The sequence below is a fragment of the Takifugu flavidus genome, chromosome 4, assembly GCF_003711565.1.
Source record: "Takifugu flavidus isolate HTHZ2018 chromosome 4, ASM371156v2, whole genome shotgun sequence".
Classification (NCBI taxonomy): Eukaryota; Metazoa; Chordata; class Actinopteri; order Tetraodontiformes; family Tetraodontidae; genus Takifugu; species Takifugu flavidus.
The window spans coordinates 18,438,857-18,458,049 of record NC_079523.1 but is presented as its reverse complement, the minus strand read 5'-3'; the positions used below and the strand labels follow the sequence as shown (position 1 = coordinate 18,458,049).

The window sequence follows — 19,193 nt, the reverse complement described above, 5'->3', positions numbered from 1 at the left end:
AAGTCTTATCTGAGCAACAGAGACACATCAGAGTGGTTCTGACCAACGGTGTCGCCGGCGTTGGAAAAACCTTCTCAGTGCAGAAGTTCAGTCTGGACTGGGCAGAAGGTTTGGAGAACCAAGACATCAGTCTGGTGCTTCCGCTCTCATGCAGGGAGCTGAACTTGATCAGAGATGAGCAGCACAGTCTTCTCTCACTGCTTCATGTTTTCCATCCAACATTACAGAAGATCAGAGCAGAAGATCTGACTGTCTGGAAACTTCTGTTCATCTTTGATGGCCTGGATGAAAGCAGATTTTCACTGGATTTCAACAAGCATCAGGTCATCTCTGATGTCACACAAGTATCGTCAGTTGAGGTGCTCCTGGTGAACCTCATCCAGGGGAACCTGCTTCCCTCAGCTCTCATCTGGATCACCTCCAGACCTGCAGCAGCCTATCAGATTCCTCCCTGGTGTGTTGACAGGATCACAGAAGTACGAGGCTTCACTGACTCCCAGAAGAGAGGAGTACTTCAGGAGGAGGTTCAGTGATGAAGATCTGTCCAAGAGAATCATCTCGCACATCAAGGCCTCCAGGAGCCTCCACATCATGTGTCTGATCCCAGTTTTCTGCTGGATCGCTGCTATAGTTCTGGAGGACATGATGACCAGAGACCAGAGAGGAGAGCTGCCCCAAACCCTGACTGACCTCTACTCACACTTCCTGATGGTTCAGATAAAGAGGAAGAAGCAGAAGTATGGAGGAAAGCAGAGACCAGAGGAACTGACTGAGGCTGATAAAGAACTCCTTCTGAAGTGGGTCGGCTGGCGTTTGAACATCTGGAGAAAGGAAACATCATGTTCTACTCAGAAGACCTGGAGCGATGTGGACTGGACGTCTCCGAGGTGTCGGTGTACTCAGGAGTTTGTACAGAGATCTTCAAGAGAGAGAGTGTGATCTTCCAGAAATCAGTCTACTGCTTTGTTCATCTGAGCATTCAGGAGTTTCTGGCTGCCGTCTACATGTTCCACCGTTACACCAGGAAAGACACAGCGGTTATAAATCAGTTCCTAAAATATTCCAAACCAAACCCCTTTTCCTGGTTTTCATGGTTGTTCACAAATAACGATCCAGCCATATCTCTTGATGACTTCCTCAGGAGAACACTAATGAAATCTCTTGAAAGTGAAAATGGCCACCTGGACTTGTTTGTTCGCTTCCTTCATGGTCTCTCTCTGGAGTCCAATCAGAGGATCTTGGGTGGACTGTTGGATCAGAGGAACAGCCATCCAGAAACCATCCAGAAGGTCCTCAACAACCTGAAGGAGGAGAACAGTTATAAAACCTCCCCAGACAGAAGCATCAACATCTTCCACTGTCTGATGGAGATGAAGGATCAGTCAGTCCATCAGGAGATCCAAGAGTTCCTGAAGTCAGAGAAGAAATCAAAGAGGAGACTGTCAGAGATCCACTGTTCAGCTCTGGCCTACCTGCTGCAGATGTCAGAGGAGGTTCTGGATGAGCTGAACCTGGAGGCAGTACAACACCTCAGATGAGGGACGACGTCGCCTGATTCCAGCTGTGAGGAACTGCAGGAAGTTCGAGTAAGTAAAGATTTCTGGGGCCGGACATCGGCGTTTAAATCAAGCGAGTGGATCATGTCAGGTAGCAATACCCCCTCCAGTGGTTCATTCCTTCAATTCTTTATCTCCATTGCAGCGTTCATAAATTAAAAAACAACAATTCATCCAGAAATGTTCAACAACGGCTGGATATAAGTTCAAAGGTCAATCCAGGACAAACCAACATAAGGCAGGAATAATAGGAGCCACAAGTTAACTGACTATCATGAAATTACTGTCATGTCATTAATAACTTTTGTTTGTTTGTATACATCGTATTCAAACAACAGAAAAACACATTTTAACTAATGACACGTGACTATTTTGCTTCATTGTTCAACGTAAAAACAGCCGGCCTCGTTGTTTAAATGGGTGTTTTAGGTCTTTGTGGCGGTTCCGTTTGGAGCCTTTATGTGACCCACAAAGTTGTTTGAGCTTTCCACACACCGTTAGGTGGCAACTTCATCACTAGCAACAAAAGGTGCAGTGAAAATGATTTGAAGGGAAACAGGCAGATAGAACAGAAGCTGAGGGCATCGATGCAACCAGAGACTCTGATGTCATCGATCGGATCGCTGATTAAGACTTGACGCACCATCGTACAAATGGATGGAAATGCAAAATATCCAAGAGCCGATAGACAGATAAAAAGATGCACGTTTCTTTAAACCATTTGCTATAATCATTTAAATATTGAGTAATTATGAGCTGTTCTAAAATAAGACAAATGTTGAGAATAATTCAGTTGCATTTCAGATCTGATGGTCGTTCAAACTGTTGCTCTACGGTGTTGAATTTAGCTAGCTTTCCAGGAAATGACTACATTTGTGTTGCGGTAGATTCTCAGAATAAGTGATGAGAAATCCCAAAGTTTGACTCACTATTTTTGTTTCATACACAACAGACTGTCTGGTAGTGTTCTTTCAACGAGTCATTGGGAAGTTGTGGCCTCAGCAATGACGTCAACCCTTCTCATCTACGGGAGCTGAGCTTAAGCTGGAACCAAAACCTGACAGATGCAGTAAAGTTACTGTCTTCTGCAATGATGCATCCAAACTGCAGACTGGAGACGCTCAGGTCAGGAGGCCTCTGTTGGTCTTTTCTAAATTTCTTTACATTTTCTCTGCTTTTCTCTTCATTTTCAGATTTAGAAATGTGTTTTTATTTGCCCCATTTATTCCTTTTCCAGGCTGAGTGACTGCAGGTTATCAGAGATCAGCTGTGACTCTCTGGCCTCGGCGCTGAGGTCCAATCCCTCCCATCTGAGAGAACTGGACCTGAGTCAGAACCAGCTGAAGGATCCAGCAGTGAAGCTGCTCTGTGGTTTTCTGCAGGATCCTCTCTGTGAGCTGGAGACTCTCAGGTCAGTCAGAGATGATCCAGTACTTTCCCAGGTGTCACTAGTTAGACAATAAATGTTTCCATGTTTGATCTTGTTATAAACGTAGTGTTACAGTTCTCAGAAAAAAGACCACACAGGACAGATTTGCAGTATTAAATTGGTTGTGGAAATCTGTCCCATGTGAGGATGGTCATCAATGACTAGAAAGGAAGTATCAGTTGTAGATTTGTCTTGTTTTATTTTAGGCTGGCCACAAAACGCCCAAACATCAGACCAATCAAAAATGGTTCTTCCTGTCTTTTAAAGATCAGAAGGAAAACTAGAAATCCAAAAAAGAAAGCTGCTGCAGTGTGCCATGCCCCTTCTCTCCTGAGAAAAGCCATCCAAAAAAGAGAAAAGCCCAAGTGTGAAGTGAGCACCCTTTTAACCTTGGTACCGAAAGCCTGCAGTCATTCTCATCTTAGGTGGCTTCATTCCAGCCAGAAGCCCAAACCTGCCTCCCTCTTAAAGGGGCAGCAGGTCAGTCCAACCACAGAAACCTTCATGAAGATCTGAAGCTTTCAGCATCCACAATTGTTGCACCTCACTTCCATTGGAGTCCAAATCAGAAGTCAACAAGTTGATTCTACACGCTCGATTCTACACAATGCAACCATTTTAAAAAGGTTTCCATCCATAAGTTTTCACACATTTTTAGATAAATCTCTTTGTTCATCGCCTCCTTCTGTTGTAATGGTCATTAAAGAAAATGACCTTATTTGAGTTTTTCTCCTCACAAATATGACTTTCTAAGAACGATGCAATAAATGCAGCTTGCAATCTAAGACAATATGGAAGTATGTGTATATAATAGTAGTGGAAGTAGCTCATAAAATAATACATTTGCTCTTCTAATCGAATCTTTCTATGTTATTAAAGAAAAACCTGCTCTTAGTCAACAACATCTAAGACATCAACCAAAAATCCTAATTTTCTACAATCTAATATAAAACAGTAGAGAAGACTCTTTCTGCAGAGACACTGGTGGCAGGAATGCAGAAGTATCACCTGCTCACTTGGAAGGTGGAGCAGAAACCACCAGCTGAGAAGGTCCTCAGCGACAGGAAGTGGTGGAGAACCATGAACTTGCTAAGCTCCACCTCAGCTCCAGAGACGGGGGCTGAGCTGGAGCTGTGGCACCAGGTATCGCCCAGAGAGCCTCCAACAAACAAGCTCTTCTCTTGGGAGGAGAGGGCTTTGAATCTCAGCTCAGTGTGCTTGTCTCTAGTAGGTGGCAGCTGCACCTTTTCCTGAGCTCCTTGTTGATGCCCTGAGGGGAATTGATGCTCCTGCAATGTTTTCTGGCAGCACTGAGCTTGCAGTGGGGCAATCAAACACACTGTGGGGGGGCTCTCTTTCCTTCTCTCATCTGGAGAACAAGTGACACCAGCTGCCAATCATTGTTGGAAATGTGCAGTCAGGGGAACGATGTGTCCAGACTATAGCCACCCTTCCAGCATCCAGCAGTGTCTAAAACCTTTGATTTGGTTTCACCAGAGAGTGTAGGGATTGCAGGGTCGCTGCAGCATCGCCCACAAGCTATCAGGAGTGGGTCGCTTGTCCCAACTCCTGACAAGAGTTGAGTGCTATTGAGAAATGTGGTCTCACAAACTTGGAAGGTATTTTGACCTACACACACTTTACATACGGTGTAGATCTTGTCCAACCGCCCTGAAAGAACCCAAAATAGGAACATACGGCAGATAAGCCGGTGCAGGACCAGAGGTTTGTTGCTTGTAAGCTGTGTTTTGCTCTGGTACATGTTGATTTTATTTGTCTTCTCTCAAAATAATTGTTATTTTTACTAAGTGGCTGCAGTTTATCAGAGACCAGCTGTGATTCTGTGGCCTCAGCTCTGAAGTCCAACCGCTCCCATCTGAGGGTTCTGGACCTGAGCGCCAACACGTTGCAGGATTCAGGAGTGAAGCAGCTCTGTTCTGGACTGGAGAGTCCAAACTGTAAACTGGAGAGGCTCAGGTCAGTCTTCATTTTTCTACCTATATACCAGCTGCTAAGATGGTGAAGTGAGGCTGTTCTCAACACTGCTGTGATGCACCACATTAAAAACATTCCTTGTAATATCGTGAATTCAGGTCTGACCCAACTAAGAACTAACGTAGGTTTAGTACTGACGCAGATAACATGCAGACCTGCACCGTATAACCTCATCCTGCATTTTTCAGATTAGACTTCTGCAGCTTATCAGAGATCAGCTGTGGCTCTCTGGCCTCGGTGCTGAGGTCCAATCCCTCCCATCTCAGAGAACTGGACCTGAGTTACAACCAGCTGCAGGATTCAGGGGTGAAGCTGCTCTGTGGTTTTCTCCACTTTCCAAACTGCCGACTGGAAACTCTGAGGTAAACACCATTCTCAAAAATGTCCATTATTCCATCCGAGGGTCCTCACACTTTCTGAGTGTGTGTGTTGTGCCCAGTTCCTTCAGGAGGGAGGGCCACACGGGGGCCACTTATTCATGATAAATTGATTTAAGGACAATGAAAAAGCTGACAGATGGTAACCAAAATTAGACAAAACTAGGTGAGGGTGCCTGGTAGACACCAGCCAACGAGGAGGGAGATGGTGAGGGAGACAGGAAGTCATCTAAGACAGGTTGTGCCTTTAAAGATGAGCCACAGGTGAGATGATCTCCATGATGAGATGGGAGGGAAAGAGGTGGGAGAACCTGGGAAGAGTGAGGGCCAGAACAATATATATTCTCCTTTGGAACAGTGCAAACCTGAGAGGTTGGAATTGTGGTAATTACATATTACTATCATTTTTTAAGCTGTAACTAAATTAAATATTTACAGATCATGTCTTTGATTAACCTTTCAGATGAATACTGGTTTCACTTATAACCTTATAAAAGTTTCCCTTCTTTATTTAGATAAGGAGCTGCAGGTTATCAGAGATCAGCTGTGGCTCTCTGGCCTCGGTGCTGAGGTCCAATCCCTCCCATCTCAGAGAACTGGACCTGAGTGGGAACCAGCTGCAGGATTCAGGAGTGAAGCTGCTCTGTGGTTTTCTCCACTTTCCAAACTGCCGACTGGAAACTCTGAGGTAAACACCATTCTCAAAAATGTCCATTATTCCATCCGAGGGTCCTCACACTTTCTGAGTGTGTGTGTTGTGCCCAGTTCCTTCAGGAGGGAGGGCCACACGGGGACCACTTATTCATGATAAATTTGAGGACAATGAAAAAGCCGACAGATGGTAACCAAAATTAGACAAAACTAGGTGAGGGTGCCTGGTAGACACCAGCCAACGAGGAGGGAGATGGTGAGGGAGACAGGAAGTCATCTAAGACGGGTTGTGCCTTTAAAGATGAGCCACAGGTGAGATGGATCTCCATGATGAGATGGGAGGGGAAGAGGTGGGAGAACCTGGGAAGAGTGAGGGCCAGAACAATATATATTCTCCTTTGGAACAGTGCAAACCTGAGAGGTTGGAATTGTGGTAATTACATATTACTATCATTTTTTAACCTGTAACTAAATTAAATATTTACAGATCATGCCTTTGATTAACCTTTCAGATGAATACTGGTTTCACTTATAACCTTATAAAAGTTTCCCTTCTTTATTTAGATTAAGGCGCTGCAGCTTATCAGAGATCAGCTGTGGCTCTCTGGCCTCGGCGCTGAGGTCCAATCCCTCCCATCTCAGAGAACTGGACCTGAGTAAGAACCAGCTGCAGTATTCAGAGGGAAGCTGCTGCTGTCTGATCTCGTAGAGAATCCACACTATGGGCTGGAGATATTGAGTCAGTAGCTGGTGAAGCCAGTCAACTCCCGCTCATCTGCTGCATCACTCACTGACCACTGGTGAAGAACATCTGTGGAAACATCTGCCGTCTGCTCCTCCAGTCAGTCAAAGAGTAAAAATTAGTTTTTCAGAGACGCTTTCTTTCAGTCAGTGTCGACAAAGCAGGACAGCAACAGTCTCGCCTTTAATTGTAAATTATGTTCCTGGTATCACACAATGCATCTTTATAAAGTTCTAAATGGCTCCTCGGCCACTCTTAGAAGCATGGAAACATTCTCTTATTGTCTCTTCAAATGTCTGTATTATACGTTACTATTTTACATCATGCCTTCAGAATCTTTAGGGTTTAGTATTTACTGTCTCTGTGACATGGAGCATTGAATATTTCAGCTGCAGCCAGCAAAAACCCATCAGAATGACGGCTATCGGTGGGAACCGCAGCTCATTTGACTTTAGTCAGTCTGTTCAATGTTATAGGATTTATTGCAATCTAATAAAAACAATATAAATGTGGGAAATAAAAAGAAGCAAAATGACCAAATAAAACTCCCATGATACAGTAAATTTAAAGATGAGAACCTGCTGCACTGTGCCGTGCCCCTTCTCTATTGAGAAAAGCCCAAGTGTGTCCTTCAGTCACCTCAGACATTCAGCCAGCTTTTAATACCTTTGTTCAAGCCCAGAACGCCCTGGATTATTCCACTGAAGGTGGAAAAGCAGGTGGAAAACATGAGTTATTGTTAACTGTACTGGTGTATGACTAGAGCGCATTACTGGACCACTATAAACTTGTTGTTTGTGGTTTTTCTTTCTTTGTGGAGATTAACACGTTAAAAATAAATTGCACTGGTTCAGCAGTTGATCTTGTTTTCTTATTTGACCTGTACGACACAATTTCACAAAGCTAAATATACATTTTTATAGAATAGTTTTATCCTTCCGATTACCAGCACCAGCTATTCAGAATATCTAATGTAGTGGGTTTTAAAATGAACTGAATGATGTCTGCCTTGTCTCTCCTCTACCTGTCCTCCCCCTTCTCCTCCTCTCTCCCTACCCACCCCCCATCAGCAGGAGGGCCCCCGAGGCCCCCCCCCCCCCCATATGAGCCTGGTCCTGCTCAAGGTTTCTTCCTGTTAAAGGGGAGAGTTTCCTGTTGATTGTTAGGGATCAGGCCCTGGGATTCTGCATAGCACCAAGTTTGACTACAACAGACATTACAAATAAAGATGATTTGATTTGATTTAAAAATAAAAGAACTGTGCCTGAAAATGAAGCAGAAGCAATAAAAACCCAACACCAGCGAAGCTTTCGAAGAATCTCAATATTGATGAAAAATTCTGAAAATCATGATGGAGAGATATTTTTCTCATGGCTCAAATTCCAGAGCTATTAAGTGATTAAATGGATTTAATGGTGATATTCTGGAGTCCACAATTTCAGGTGAAGTTACACTGGGGAACAATTTGAAAATATCCTGTTGAAATTATTCTAAATTATTCTGATTAAAAATAAAATTGGCACGCTGATTCCAAAATTACAGTCATTTCCCCCCAGCCCGTCAAGTTTTGAAAGCTTCTCCTCCAGATCAGCAAATTTCCCCTAATGAGCTGGAGTCAGACTGGCCAGCTGATGACAACTGGATCAGCTCCGTTGGTGCCGTCACCATTAAGAGGTGTGTGCAGCCCCCAAAAGGTCAGAACTGTCAATATCCTATAGGGACACTTTGAACCAGAGGGGATCCTATAGATCAAAAAGTTGACCCAGTTTGATTCCGCACCCAAAAACGAACATCTGTCAGACGAACTCCAGTTGTTTCCCAGTATTTCAGTTAAAACGTGGACCAAATTGTTCTGAAGAGAGGCGCCTGTGCTGGATATGACGCGATCCAACCACGAACACGAGACGTGTAGAGAAGAAGAAGCGAAAGTGAAAGTTCTCAACTTCGGGCTCCATCTTGAGTGACCGAGCCCTGATGGAAAACCTCTAATATTCAGTAGCATTTGGTTCTTTCACTGCTGTCGTCTCGAATCAATGTTCCGCTGCGAGATGCGGCTTAATAAGCTGCGTGTGCGCAATGAGCGTGCGCGTGTTTCGGACGCACATTGCGGCTGGTCGACGGGAATGTTGTGACGGATGATCAAACTTTGTAGCGTGTTTCCTCTAACTGCGTTTTCCGCTAACCCTGAGCCAACATTTTAGAGGTTGAGGAAGCACATTTTATACTCACAATAAGTCACAATATTATTTGCAGTTAGTGGAAAAATCCACGGAAAGAGGGACACAAACGCGACAGTTTTAGCCTCCTCTCTTTGTCCCTCCACCAGGGGGACAATCAATCCTTTATTTAAAAAAGGAGAGTATGGAAAGAGGGAGAGATCAAGGCATTCCATTTTATTGTTTTAACAACTGGGTCTTTGTGGAATAGGAATTTGTTATTATGGATTTATGAAATGTGTTCTGTTTTGAATGAAGCAGTCAAGAAAACGAAACAAAACCTAAACCCATGGTGTTTTGATATTTTTGGTCCTGTACATGTGGTCAGATCAGATTAGTCTGAGCAGAATTGGGTGTTTTTTGCCCTTTGCTGTGTGTCATCTATTCTATTCAGCATGTTGCGTTGCTTGACTTCTGTTGGGTTGTGGCAACTTGATCATCACTTCTGAGATATTGACACACCTTTTTCCTGAGGCTGGCTCCAATGCTGCCAACACACCTGGCCATGGATATGGTGGGACTTCTGTGATGAGTGGGGTCAGAGGTGGTGGACAAGCTCTGCTCCAAAACAAGCTTGCTAGATATGTTTGGGATCTCCTCCGCCACAACCACCAGCTGCAACTAGTAGCTGTGCACGCCATGCAGAGTTTTGACCTCTAGGTCAGGCTACAAATGTTTTTTCCAGCACCATCATGTGTTGGTGAGAAACATGATGCGCCTGATCAAAAAAAGCTGCTTGTAATCTGACAGACGAGCCATGATGAGATGTCAAGGTGCGTTGTTGAAAATGAAGATCCTCTTCTTGGAATCCTGTGTGAGATGACAGAAGATGATGCCGCATTTGACCCACTTTGATGATGTGATGACGTATTTCTGTTTAGTTTTGAATGCATTCTCATCTTATTTGTTGAATTTAATGTTGAGAACTGACATCTTGAAAGAATTTAGGTTTTCTTGTAAACCATAACCAGATAAAAAATGATTTCATTTGTATTTGTGTGCGTCCGTCTGATGCCACCGCACCTTTTGAAACACCCAGGAGAAACATTTTTTCCACAACTATTTTATATTTAACATGGTGTAAACTTTTAAAATGTCCCAAAACTTTTTCCCAATATATATGTGGCCTGCACTGTTAGAAAAAGACCGTCGTTTTTACAGGAAAACGCTGGCAGCTGGGGTTACCAGAGAATTCCTGTAAAAAAACCAACAGGACAGTAAATAAATTTACAAAGAAAATATGTAAATGGTTTTACAGTGAATGCCAAGGCTGAACTGTTAATTCTACAAAAAAAATCTATCAATTTCATGGATCATTGTTGTATATAAATAGATCATTTCCTGTACTTTTTACATGTAACTACTTATTATGCGTCAATAAATTGTAAAATTAACGTGGAACTACCAGGCAAAAAACGATTTAAACTGGTAGAACAGTAAAACTTTGCATGTTAAATGGAGCTGTTCTGTATATTATACATACAAGCTACTCATTATATGCAGTAGCTGTATGTTTTAATAATCAGTTTAAAATGATTAGAACTACACCAAAAAAATGCAAAAATACATCATGATAAAAGACAAGAGAATATCACTTTTAGGAAATTTATTGAACAGCCATTGTGATTAGTTGCAAACAATTAGATTCATTTTTTCAAAATATAGAGCATGCAAAGAAGTTGGGGTCCAGGGTTGTGTTGCTGGTTTCTTCCTGCAGTTGCTTGGAGGAGCCACTCATCAGCCACGGCTGGCGCCGCAGGCAGACGCACCTGCGGGCTCTCTTCAATCTACCATGCTATCTTCCCTGCTTGTTCGAGGTCTCCATGTCGTCTGCTGGATCTGTGAATGTGCAGAATCGGACTCCTGAGATTCCTGCAGTCCAGAGGACTGCCTTTGTGTCCTTGGTGTCTTCCCGGCACGGTCGAGGTCCCTGTGCCGTCCGCAGGACCGGAACGTTCGCAGGTCCAGCAGACGACATGGAGACCTCGAACAAGCAGGGAAGACGCAAGGGAACAGGCAGAACAAGCATCAAAGCCACGGTAGATTGAAGAGAGCCCGCAGGTGCGTCTGCATGCGGCGCCAGCCGTGGCTGATGAGTGGCTCCTCCAAGCAACTGCAGGAAGAAACCAGCAACACAACCCTGGACCCCAACACAAAGAACTTTCAAGCATTGGCTCTTTTTAACTGCTGAACAGACAGAGTTACAGGTCATACTTTATCTGTGTTATTTTTTGCTAAAACATATTCTATTTGAGTAATTGAAGATAGACAAGATTTTTACAATACTGTGGAACATTGTTGGATAACAAGGACAACAAGCAGGTGGCAGAACCTCTTCATAGAAAGTTACAAAATGCACCTTTAAAAACTTGCATGTTGTACATTTAACAAAGTGAAAATTAACAGCACCTCTTCTCTAGGAGTCAACACAGAGTCCTTGTTTAGCCTTCACGCCACTCATGATCAGCGAGATCCTGTATCAGGGTCAGAACTCGAGGGTTCACGTTGAGACGACGCTTTGAGTTTTTATTCTCTACTTTGGTTCCTTTTTCTGGGTTTATCAAGAAAAAACACCTGTAGAATAAAAGCATATAAAACATATTAAGCATTTTAATGAGTTAAAAGAAGACTACAGGAATGAATGAATACACACATCCATATATAAACAAACAGTCTGAGTCTGGGTCCGAGCCAAGACTCAAAGTCATATCAAAACCAATGCTGCACCCAGAGCCAAGGCCGAGAATCAGACCCACACCAAGACCAGGTGTGATTACGGCTCTTAGTCTGGGTCTGACTCTCGGCCTTGGCTCTGGGTGCAGTCCGGACTCCAGGTCCCAGGAAATGTTTACTCACCTTTGAAGAAACTCCAGTGTAGAAGCCAGCTCAGATGGATAATGGATGTTGAAACAGTAGTAGCTCCCAAACATTAGCCACAATGCAGAAATGAAGGAAGAGATGTTTGTGTTGACAAGGTTCTGATCCAGACTCAGCATGTACCTTGTTGAGGAATAGCAGGACTGGCCTATAATTTAACAGGTTATATTAATAAGTGTGTGGTGGTCATAGCTCAGTCACTCACATAACAAATTCAGACGCATATGCAAGAGACTTACCACAGACAATAATAGTGGGTGTCAGAGGCACCTGCCCTAGCTCAACCTCTTCTGCCAGACATGTATCATCTACATGGAAGAACATGGACTCCTCCTTCTCATCAAAGTAGCTGAGCAGAAGCAGCAGCATCTCCTTCACATCTTCTGAGCAGCCACTCTGCTGTCCCCGCATCCTCTGAAGCCTTGCATAAGTCTGATGGAATCTCTTGCGGACACAAACTGTGGTCAAGTAGTTGAGAAGCCTTTTCCCCTTCAAATCCATTCTTTATGATTCCTACACATGTGAGAAGTAAATGTGGATTTTTTTGTAAAAACGTGCTTACAACCACTTACTGGACATGACACAGACCTGCCTTCACCAATGTGATCCTTTAAGTGTGACACCAGCTCTTTCACTGTTTGAAAATGGCGGACACACAATGAAACCGCACATTTTAAATCCGCAACAACAGAAACAGCTTGTGGCTCAAGTATATTGTGCACACGGTAAAAATGGCCCTTGAAAGCCGAGTAAGTAATAAAGGTTTTATTACAGTTGGCGCCAACACATTTGAAAAGACAGCGTGACTCATTCCGATGCACTCTGCAATGTTGCACATAGCAACTTAACGTAACCAATTTCTTTTTACAAAAGACACAGGTGATCATTTTTAAAATTTCAAGTGTTTATCTGTCTCTTTCTGCTTAATAATTACGAACTGATGTACTGAAATATGGAGAATTGCTAACTTAAGCCATTTGCTATTAGCACACATTTTTGCTAGGTCTCCAAAGAAAGTAAGAAAACTTACCGTGCAAACTTTAGACTTTCCAATTGCGCAGTCACTATAGACCCTGCAAAATCTTGTATGTAGTGTGTCGATTTTTAGTAAAATCTTTTGAAATGAGAAATTTCTGCGATTTCTGCTCTGTTCCGACCCGTTCGCGAGTGGTGTCAGTTGTGTCCGTCAACGAGGAGCTCGCGCCTTTCACGTCTTTCCATTATTATCCAATCAGAGACGAGCTTAACCCGCGCAATTTTAAACTCAAAAATACAAGTATCGGAAGGAGGCGGCTTTATTGCACAGGTATCAGCCTCGAGAGAGGCGCTGTTAGGTCGATTAGCCAGTGATGACGATGCACTGCCCATTACGAGTACAGTATTATGAATATTGTACCGGTATTGGCTTTCTATTTGAATTATTATATAAATAAATATTATTATATAAATAATAATAAAAAATTGTTGTTATTGTTGCTGTTATTATTATTAACATCAATAATAATAATGGGCTGTAATGCATTCAAATTTAAAGACAAAAAATATATAAAGCAAGGATTAAGATTGAACAGTACAATAGGCTACTAAAAACAATGTCATTATAAGTTTATATTTTTTTAAAATATAAATAGATAGGCAGTAAACGGTTTCATGTTACAATGAAATTTTGTGTGAAATCACATTTGGTTGACCTCAATTAACATAATTTCATCAATGTTAAAAGGAATAATTTTGGTAAAAGAACAAACTTGTGAAGGGAATAACATATAGTTTTTGTATTTAAAAAAAAGACTAAAACAATAGTTTTTGCAATATTTGCACGTCAATTTATCAAAGTTGCTTTGTTATGAGTATTGCAGTATTTCCCGGTTTCTTTTACCAATATTTGTCATTTTAACAAATAAATTCCATTTAAATCACATATTGTTGTAGTAAATCTAACAAAAAATTCTGTTTAATAGTTTACAAAATTTCACAGTGATTTAAACAAAAAATATATGTATTTGGGTTTACAAGATTTTTTTGTAGGGATTTTACAGTGTTTTTATGTACATTTCACGGTCTTTTTTTAGAGTGTGTATGATGTACAGGGTGACATCATATCATATTACATTAAATTCAACAACCCTCACAATACGTTTGGGTCTGCCGGGTCTGTCCGGCATCCTTCCCCACCATCGGAGCCAACTCACCACCAGGTGGTGATCAGTTGACAGCTCCGCCCCTCTCTTCACCCGAGTGTCCAGAACATGCGGCCGCAAATCCGATGACGCAACCACAAAGTCGATCATCGATCTGCGGCCTAAGGCGTCCTGGTGCACATGTGGACGCCTTTATGCCTGAACAAGATGTTGTTATGGACAATCTGAGACGAGCACAGAAGTCCAATACCCTCCTGGGCTACCACCTTATCGTGGTGGAGGGGTTTGCGTGTCCCAATGATCCTAGGAGCTCTGTTGTCTGGGGCTTTATGCCCCTTGTAGGGCCACCCATGGCAAACAGGTCCTAGGTGAGGGACCAGACAAAGCGTAGCCCAGGACCCTCTAATGATGCTGAACAACATTGGTGCCAAGTTTTCCTTGCCCGGATGCAGGTCACTGGGGCCCCCTCCTGGAGTCAGGCCTGGGGGTGGGGCACGTTGGCGAGCGCCTGGTGGCCGGACCTCTGCCCAGGGAGTCCGGCCGGGCACAGCCCGAAGAGGCAACAGGGGACCCCCTTCCCGTGGGCTCACCACCTGCAGGAGGGGCCAGGGGGGTCGGGTGCATGTGTTGTGTTGGGTAGCGGCCGAAGGCAGGGACCTTGGCGGTCTGATCCCCGGCTGCATAAACTGGCTCTAGGGACATGGAATGTCACCTCTCTGGTGGGAAAGGAGCCTGAGCTGGTGCGCGAGTTGAGAAGTTCCGACTAGATATAGTCGGCCTCACCTCGACGCACAGCAAGGGCTCTGGAACCAGTCTTCTCGAGAGGGGTTGGACTCTCTACCACTCTGGAGTTGCCGATGGTGAGAGGCGACGGGCAGGGGTGGCAATTCTGGTTGCTCCCCGGCTCAGTGCCTGTATATTGGAGTTTACCCCGGTGGATGAGAGGTAGCCTCCCTTCGCCTTCGGGTGGGGGGACGGATCCTTTGGCCCAAACAGCAGTTCAGCGTATCCACCCTTTTTGGAGTCCTTAGAGGGAGTGCTGGAGAGTGCTCCTTCTGGGGGCTCCCTTGTCCTCCTGGGTGACTTCAATGCTCACGTCGGCAGCGACAGTGAGACCTGGAGAGGTGTGATTGGGAAGAACAGGGGGGCCCCCTGATCTGAAATGTTCCTGTTTGATAAAAATGCAGTGAATTGGGATTATTGAACTACAACTTCAACAGATTACTTACCTTCATCACAGTCTCATCACTATTTCTGATGTTTCCTCAGGATGACGAGGACAGAGCAGAGTCCACAGTGCCCAGCTGGGTGTCCCTGAAGAGTGACCGGTCCAAAGATAATATATTAACCTTCAGAAGTTCAGAGGAAATGTAAGAAAACTAAAGCTTGATGATGTGTTTGTGTGGCACCCTTTAAACTTTGGTATCAGACCTCAAGGCTCACCTTTAAAGTAAGGTTTTCTGAACCACATAACTCTGCCTTAGAACATTTCACAACCATACAAAACATCATTTTGTGGGTATTAGCCTCTACTTTCGTGAAAAATGAAATTCATCAGGTCCTTAAAATGAAACGGTGCACCAACATGTCAGGTGTTCGCTCCCATTAACTCCCATGTTAATTTTAGTGTGGTAGTAATCTTTTAAAACTGAAAATTGCTTGTGTTTTTAACTGGTCATTTCTCCTACATGGGTTAACATCATCTCACAAAAATTCCTAGGCATATATTTTAAAGTTTCCCAACAATATCCACCATTGCAGAGTGCTCCAGCTCTCCATTTAGATACGGATGGGTAAGACATGGCAGGTCTGTGCAGCTTGTTCTGCCACACTGTTCCACCACATGTCATGAAAATTCATTAAAAAGTCTATTTATAAGGCTCCTGGTTCTAATAAACCCATAGACAACAATATCAGTCATTTCTCAATGGTTGAAATAAGCTTTTGAATACGCGTGACCTCTGTGCTATTTAATGATCAGTTTCAGAGACCAGACGACTGTATTTGGAGCATAAATGGAGAACTTTTGTTCTATTCTATGAGTTTATATTCCTGATTTGGCACTTTTATTTTTAACATAAATTCACAATGAAGAAAAGCCACGAAACACTAAGATCAAATACACTTTTCTCCAACTAAACGAGCTTGTTAGAACGTAAATAACTTTATATTTTTTGCTCAGTGTTCATTCAATCTTCAACTGTCAGAGCAAACTGAAAGTAGAAGTGAACGCAGCCTTTCTTAGGCGTTGCTAACGCCCAGTAGACATGTATAACCACTATTCCCATTTTTGACAGCTATCAGAAACGGTCTGCTTCCACTGGAGATTCCTCCTGTCCCGAGGGTGAAAAGAAACGGAGAACTGAACTGCAGACCGCCGACCTGAACAACAGCGTCTCACGTAAGCTCGTACATTTGTATTTATAAGATACTTTTGGGTCGGAATAAAGGAACAACTTGTGTATTTACAATGTGCAAGAGAAGATCCAGAGAGCACTTGTGTGGTTCCACTGGAACCCCTGGACCCTCTGAAGACCTTCCTAAATGCTTAGACAGTATTTAGCAACATTTAGTCATTTAGTTCTGGAAAGTGTTAAAGAGTTGAAGGCAGGTGACCTTTACAGGACAATGGGTCTGCTGAGTATGATGTGTTTGGAGAAGGTTTGATGTGTTTTTCTAAATATCATCCAGCTTTTACCAGCTGTTTAGTCCAAGCAAACTCTTGGAAGACATGGAAATGGTTGTTATAGACTAAATTACATTGAAACCCAATGAAATAAAAGAATAGGTGTACATAAGAAGACATAACATTTCAAACTGACAGTGAGATGGGTCATTACCCGACTGTTGCTTCTATCATTCAATCATGACAGAATATTTTCCAGTTGAGGACATCTGTGCTACTGCTGTAGATGACAATTGTAAAAGGATTTAAAAGATTGTTTGTTTTAGAGGGTGGTGAACTGCAGGAGGTGATAGAAGGTCATAAGATGAGTCTGAAGAGAAGATGTGAACATGTGACTGAAGGAACTAATGAAGCAGGAAGTGGAACCCTGCTGAACAAGATCTACACTGAGCTCTACATCACTGAGGGACAAAGTGAGGAGGTGGACACACAACATGAGGTGAGACAGCTTGAGAGAACCTCCAAGAAGAACATCCAGGACACTCCAATCAAGTGCCAGGACATCTTCAAAGTCTTATCTGAGCAACAGAGACACATCAGAGTGGTTCTGACCAACGGTGTCGCCGGCGTTGGAAAAACCTTCTCAGTGCAGAAGTTCAGTCTGGACTGGGCAGAAGGTTTGGAGAACCAAGACATCAGTCTGGTGCTTCCGCTCTCATGCAGGGAGCTGAACTTGATCAGAGATGAGCAGCACAGTCTTCTCTCACTGCTTCATGTTTTCCATCCAACATTACAGAAGATCAGAGCAGAAGATCTGACTGTCTGGAAACTTCTGTTCATCTTTGATGGCCTGGATGAAAGCAGATTTTCACTGGGTTTCAACAAGCATCAGCTCATCTCTGATGTCACACAAGTATCGTCCGTTGGCGTGCTCCTGGTGAACCTCATCCAGGGGAACCTGCTTCCCTCAGCTCTCATCTGGATCACCTCCAGACCTGCAGCAGCCCATCAGATTCCTCCCTCATGTGTTGACAGGATCACAGAAGTACGAGGCTTCACTGACTCCCAGAAGGAGGAGTACTTCAGGAGGAGGTTCAGTGATGAAGATCTGTCCAAGAGAATCATCTCACACATCAAGGCCTCCAGGAGCCTCCACATCATGTGTCTGATCCCAGTTTTCTGCTGGATCACTGCTATAGTTCTGGAGGACATGATGACCAGAGACCAGAGAGGAGAGCTGCCCCAAACCCTGACTGACCTCTACTCACACTTCCTGAGGGTTCAGATGAAGAGGAAGAAGCAGAAGTATGGAGGAAAGCAGAGACCAGAGGAACTGACTGAGGCTGATAAAGAACTCCTTCTGAAGTTGGGTCGGCTGGCGTTTGAACATCTGGAGAAAGGAAACATCATGTTCTACTCAGAAGACCTGGAGCGATGTGGACTGGACGTCTCCGAGGGTCGGTGTACTCAGGAGTTTGTACAGAGATCTTCAAGAGAGAGAGTGTGATCTTCCAGAAATCAGTCTACTGCTTTGTTCATCTGAGCATTCAGGAGTTTCTGGCTGCCGTCTACATGTTCCACCGTTACACCAGGAAAGACACAGCGGTTATAAATCAGTTCCTAAAATATTCTGAACCAATCCGCTTTTCCTGGTTTGCTGGGTTGTACACAAATAACGATCCAGTCACATCTCTTGATGACTTCCTCAGGAGAGCACTAATGAAATCTCTCAAAAGTGAAAATGGCCACCTGGACTTGTTTGTTCGCTTCCTTCATGGTCTCTCTCTGGAGTCCAATCAGAGGATCTTGGGTGGACTGTTGGATCAGAGGAAAATCCACCCAGAAACCATCCAGAAGGTCCTCAACAACCTGAAGGAGGAGAACAGTGATGAATTCTCCCCAGACAGAAGCATCAACATCTTCCACTGTCTGATGGAGATGAAGGATCAGTCAGTCCATCAGGAGATCCAAGAGTTCCTGAAGTCAGGGAGAAATCAGAGAGGGAACTGTCAGAGATCCACTGTTCAGCTCTGGCCTACCTGCTGCAGATGTCAGAGGAGGTTCTGGATGAGCTGGACCTGCAGCAGTACAACACCTCAGAGGAGGGACGACGTCGCCTGATTCCAGCTGTGAGGAACTGCAGGAAGGTCGTGTAAGTAAAGATTTTTGGGGCCGGACATCGGCGTTTAAATCAAGCGAGTGGATCATGTCAGGTAGCAATACCCCCTCCAGTGGTCATTCCTTCAATTCTTTATTCCATTGCAGCGTCCATAAATTAAAAAACAACAACAATTCATCCAGAAATGTTCAACACTGGCTGGATATAAGTTCAAAGGTCAATCCAGACAAACCAACATAAGGCAGGAATAATAGGAGCCACAAGTTAACTGACTATCATGAAATTACTGTCATGTCATTAAATAACTTTTGTTTGTTTGTATACATCGTATTCAAACGACAGAAAAACACATTTTAACTAATGACACGTGACTATTTTGCTTCATTTGTTCAACGTAAAAACAGCCGGCCTCGTTGGTTTAAATGGGTGTTTTAGGTCTTTGTGGCGGTTCCGTTTGGAGCCTT

The 19,193-nt window shown here is 43.7% G+C and overlaps 3 protein-coding genes and 1 pseudogene across 27 annotated transcripts in view; 3 read left to right on the top strand and 1 right to left on the bottom strand.

Annotated features, from left to right (window-relative positions):
• Positions 1-2,876, top strand: part of LOC130523568 (protein NLRC3-like) — a 59,840-nt gene extending 56,964 nt beyond the window's left edge. The window contains exon 6 of the mRNA XM_057028917.1: positions 2,794-2,876. The gene's annotated coding sequence lies outside the window, so the exon portion shown is untranslated. The remainder of the gene's footprint in view (positions 1-2,793) is intronic.
• Positions 1-19,193, bottom strand: part of LOC130523562 (NACHT, LRR and PYD domains-containing protein 12-like) — a 669,815-nt gene that overhangs the window by 205,694 nt on the left and 444,928 nt on the right. The gene's annotated exons all lie outside the window — the stretch shown is intronic.
• Positions 1-19,193, top strand: part of LOC130523563 (NACHT, LRR and PYD domains-containing protein 12-like) — a 401,914-nt pseudogene that overhangs the window by 268,931 nt on the left and 113,790 nt on the right.
• The window catches only part of LOC130523574 (protein NLRC3-like), a 109,914-nt gene continuing 105,924 nt past the window's right edge, over positions 15,204-19,193 (top strand). The window contains exon 1 of the mRNA XM_057028931.1: positions 15,204-15,354. Within this exon, the coding sequence (XP_056884911.1) occupies positions 15,242-15,354 (113 nt within the window). The 5' untranslated portion in view covers positions 15,204-15,241. The remainder of the gene's footprint in view (positions 15,355-19,193) is intronic.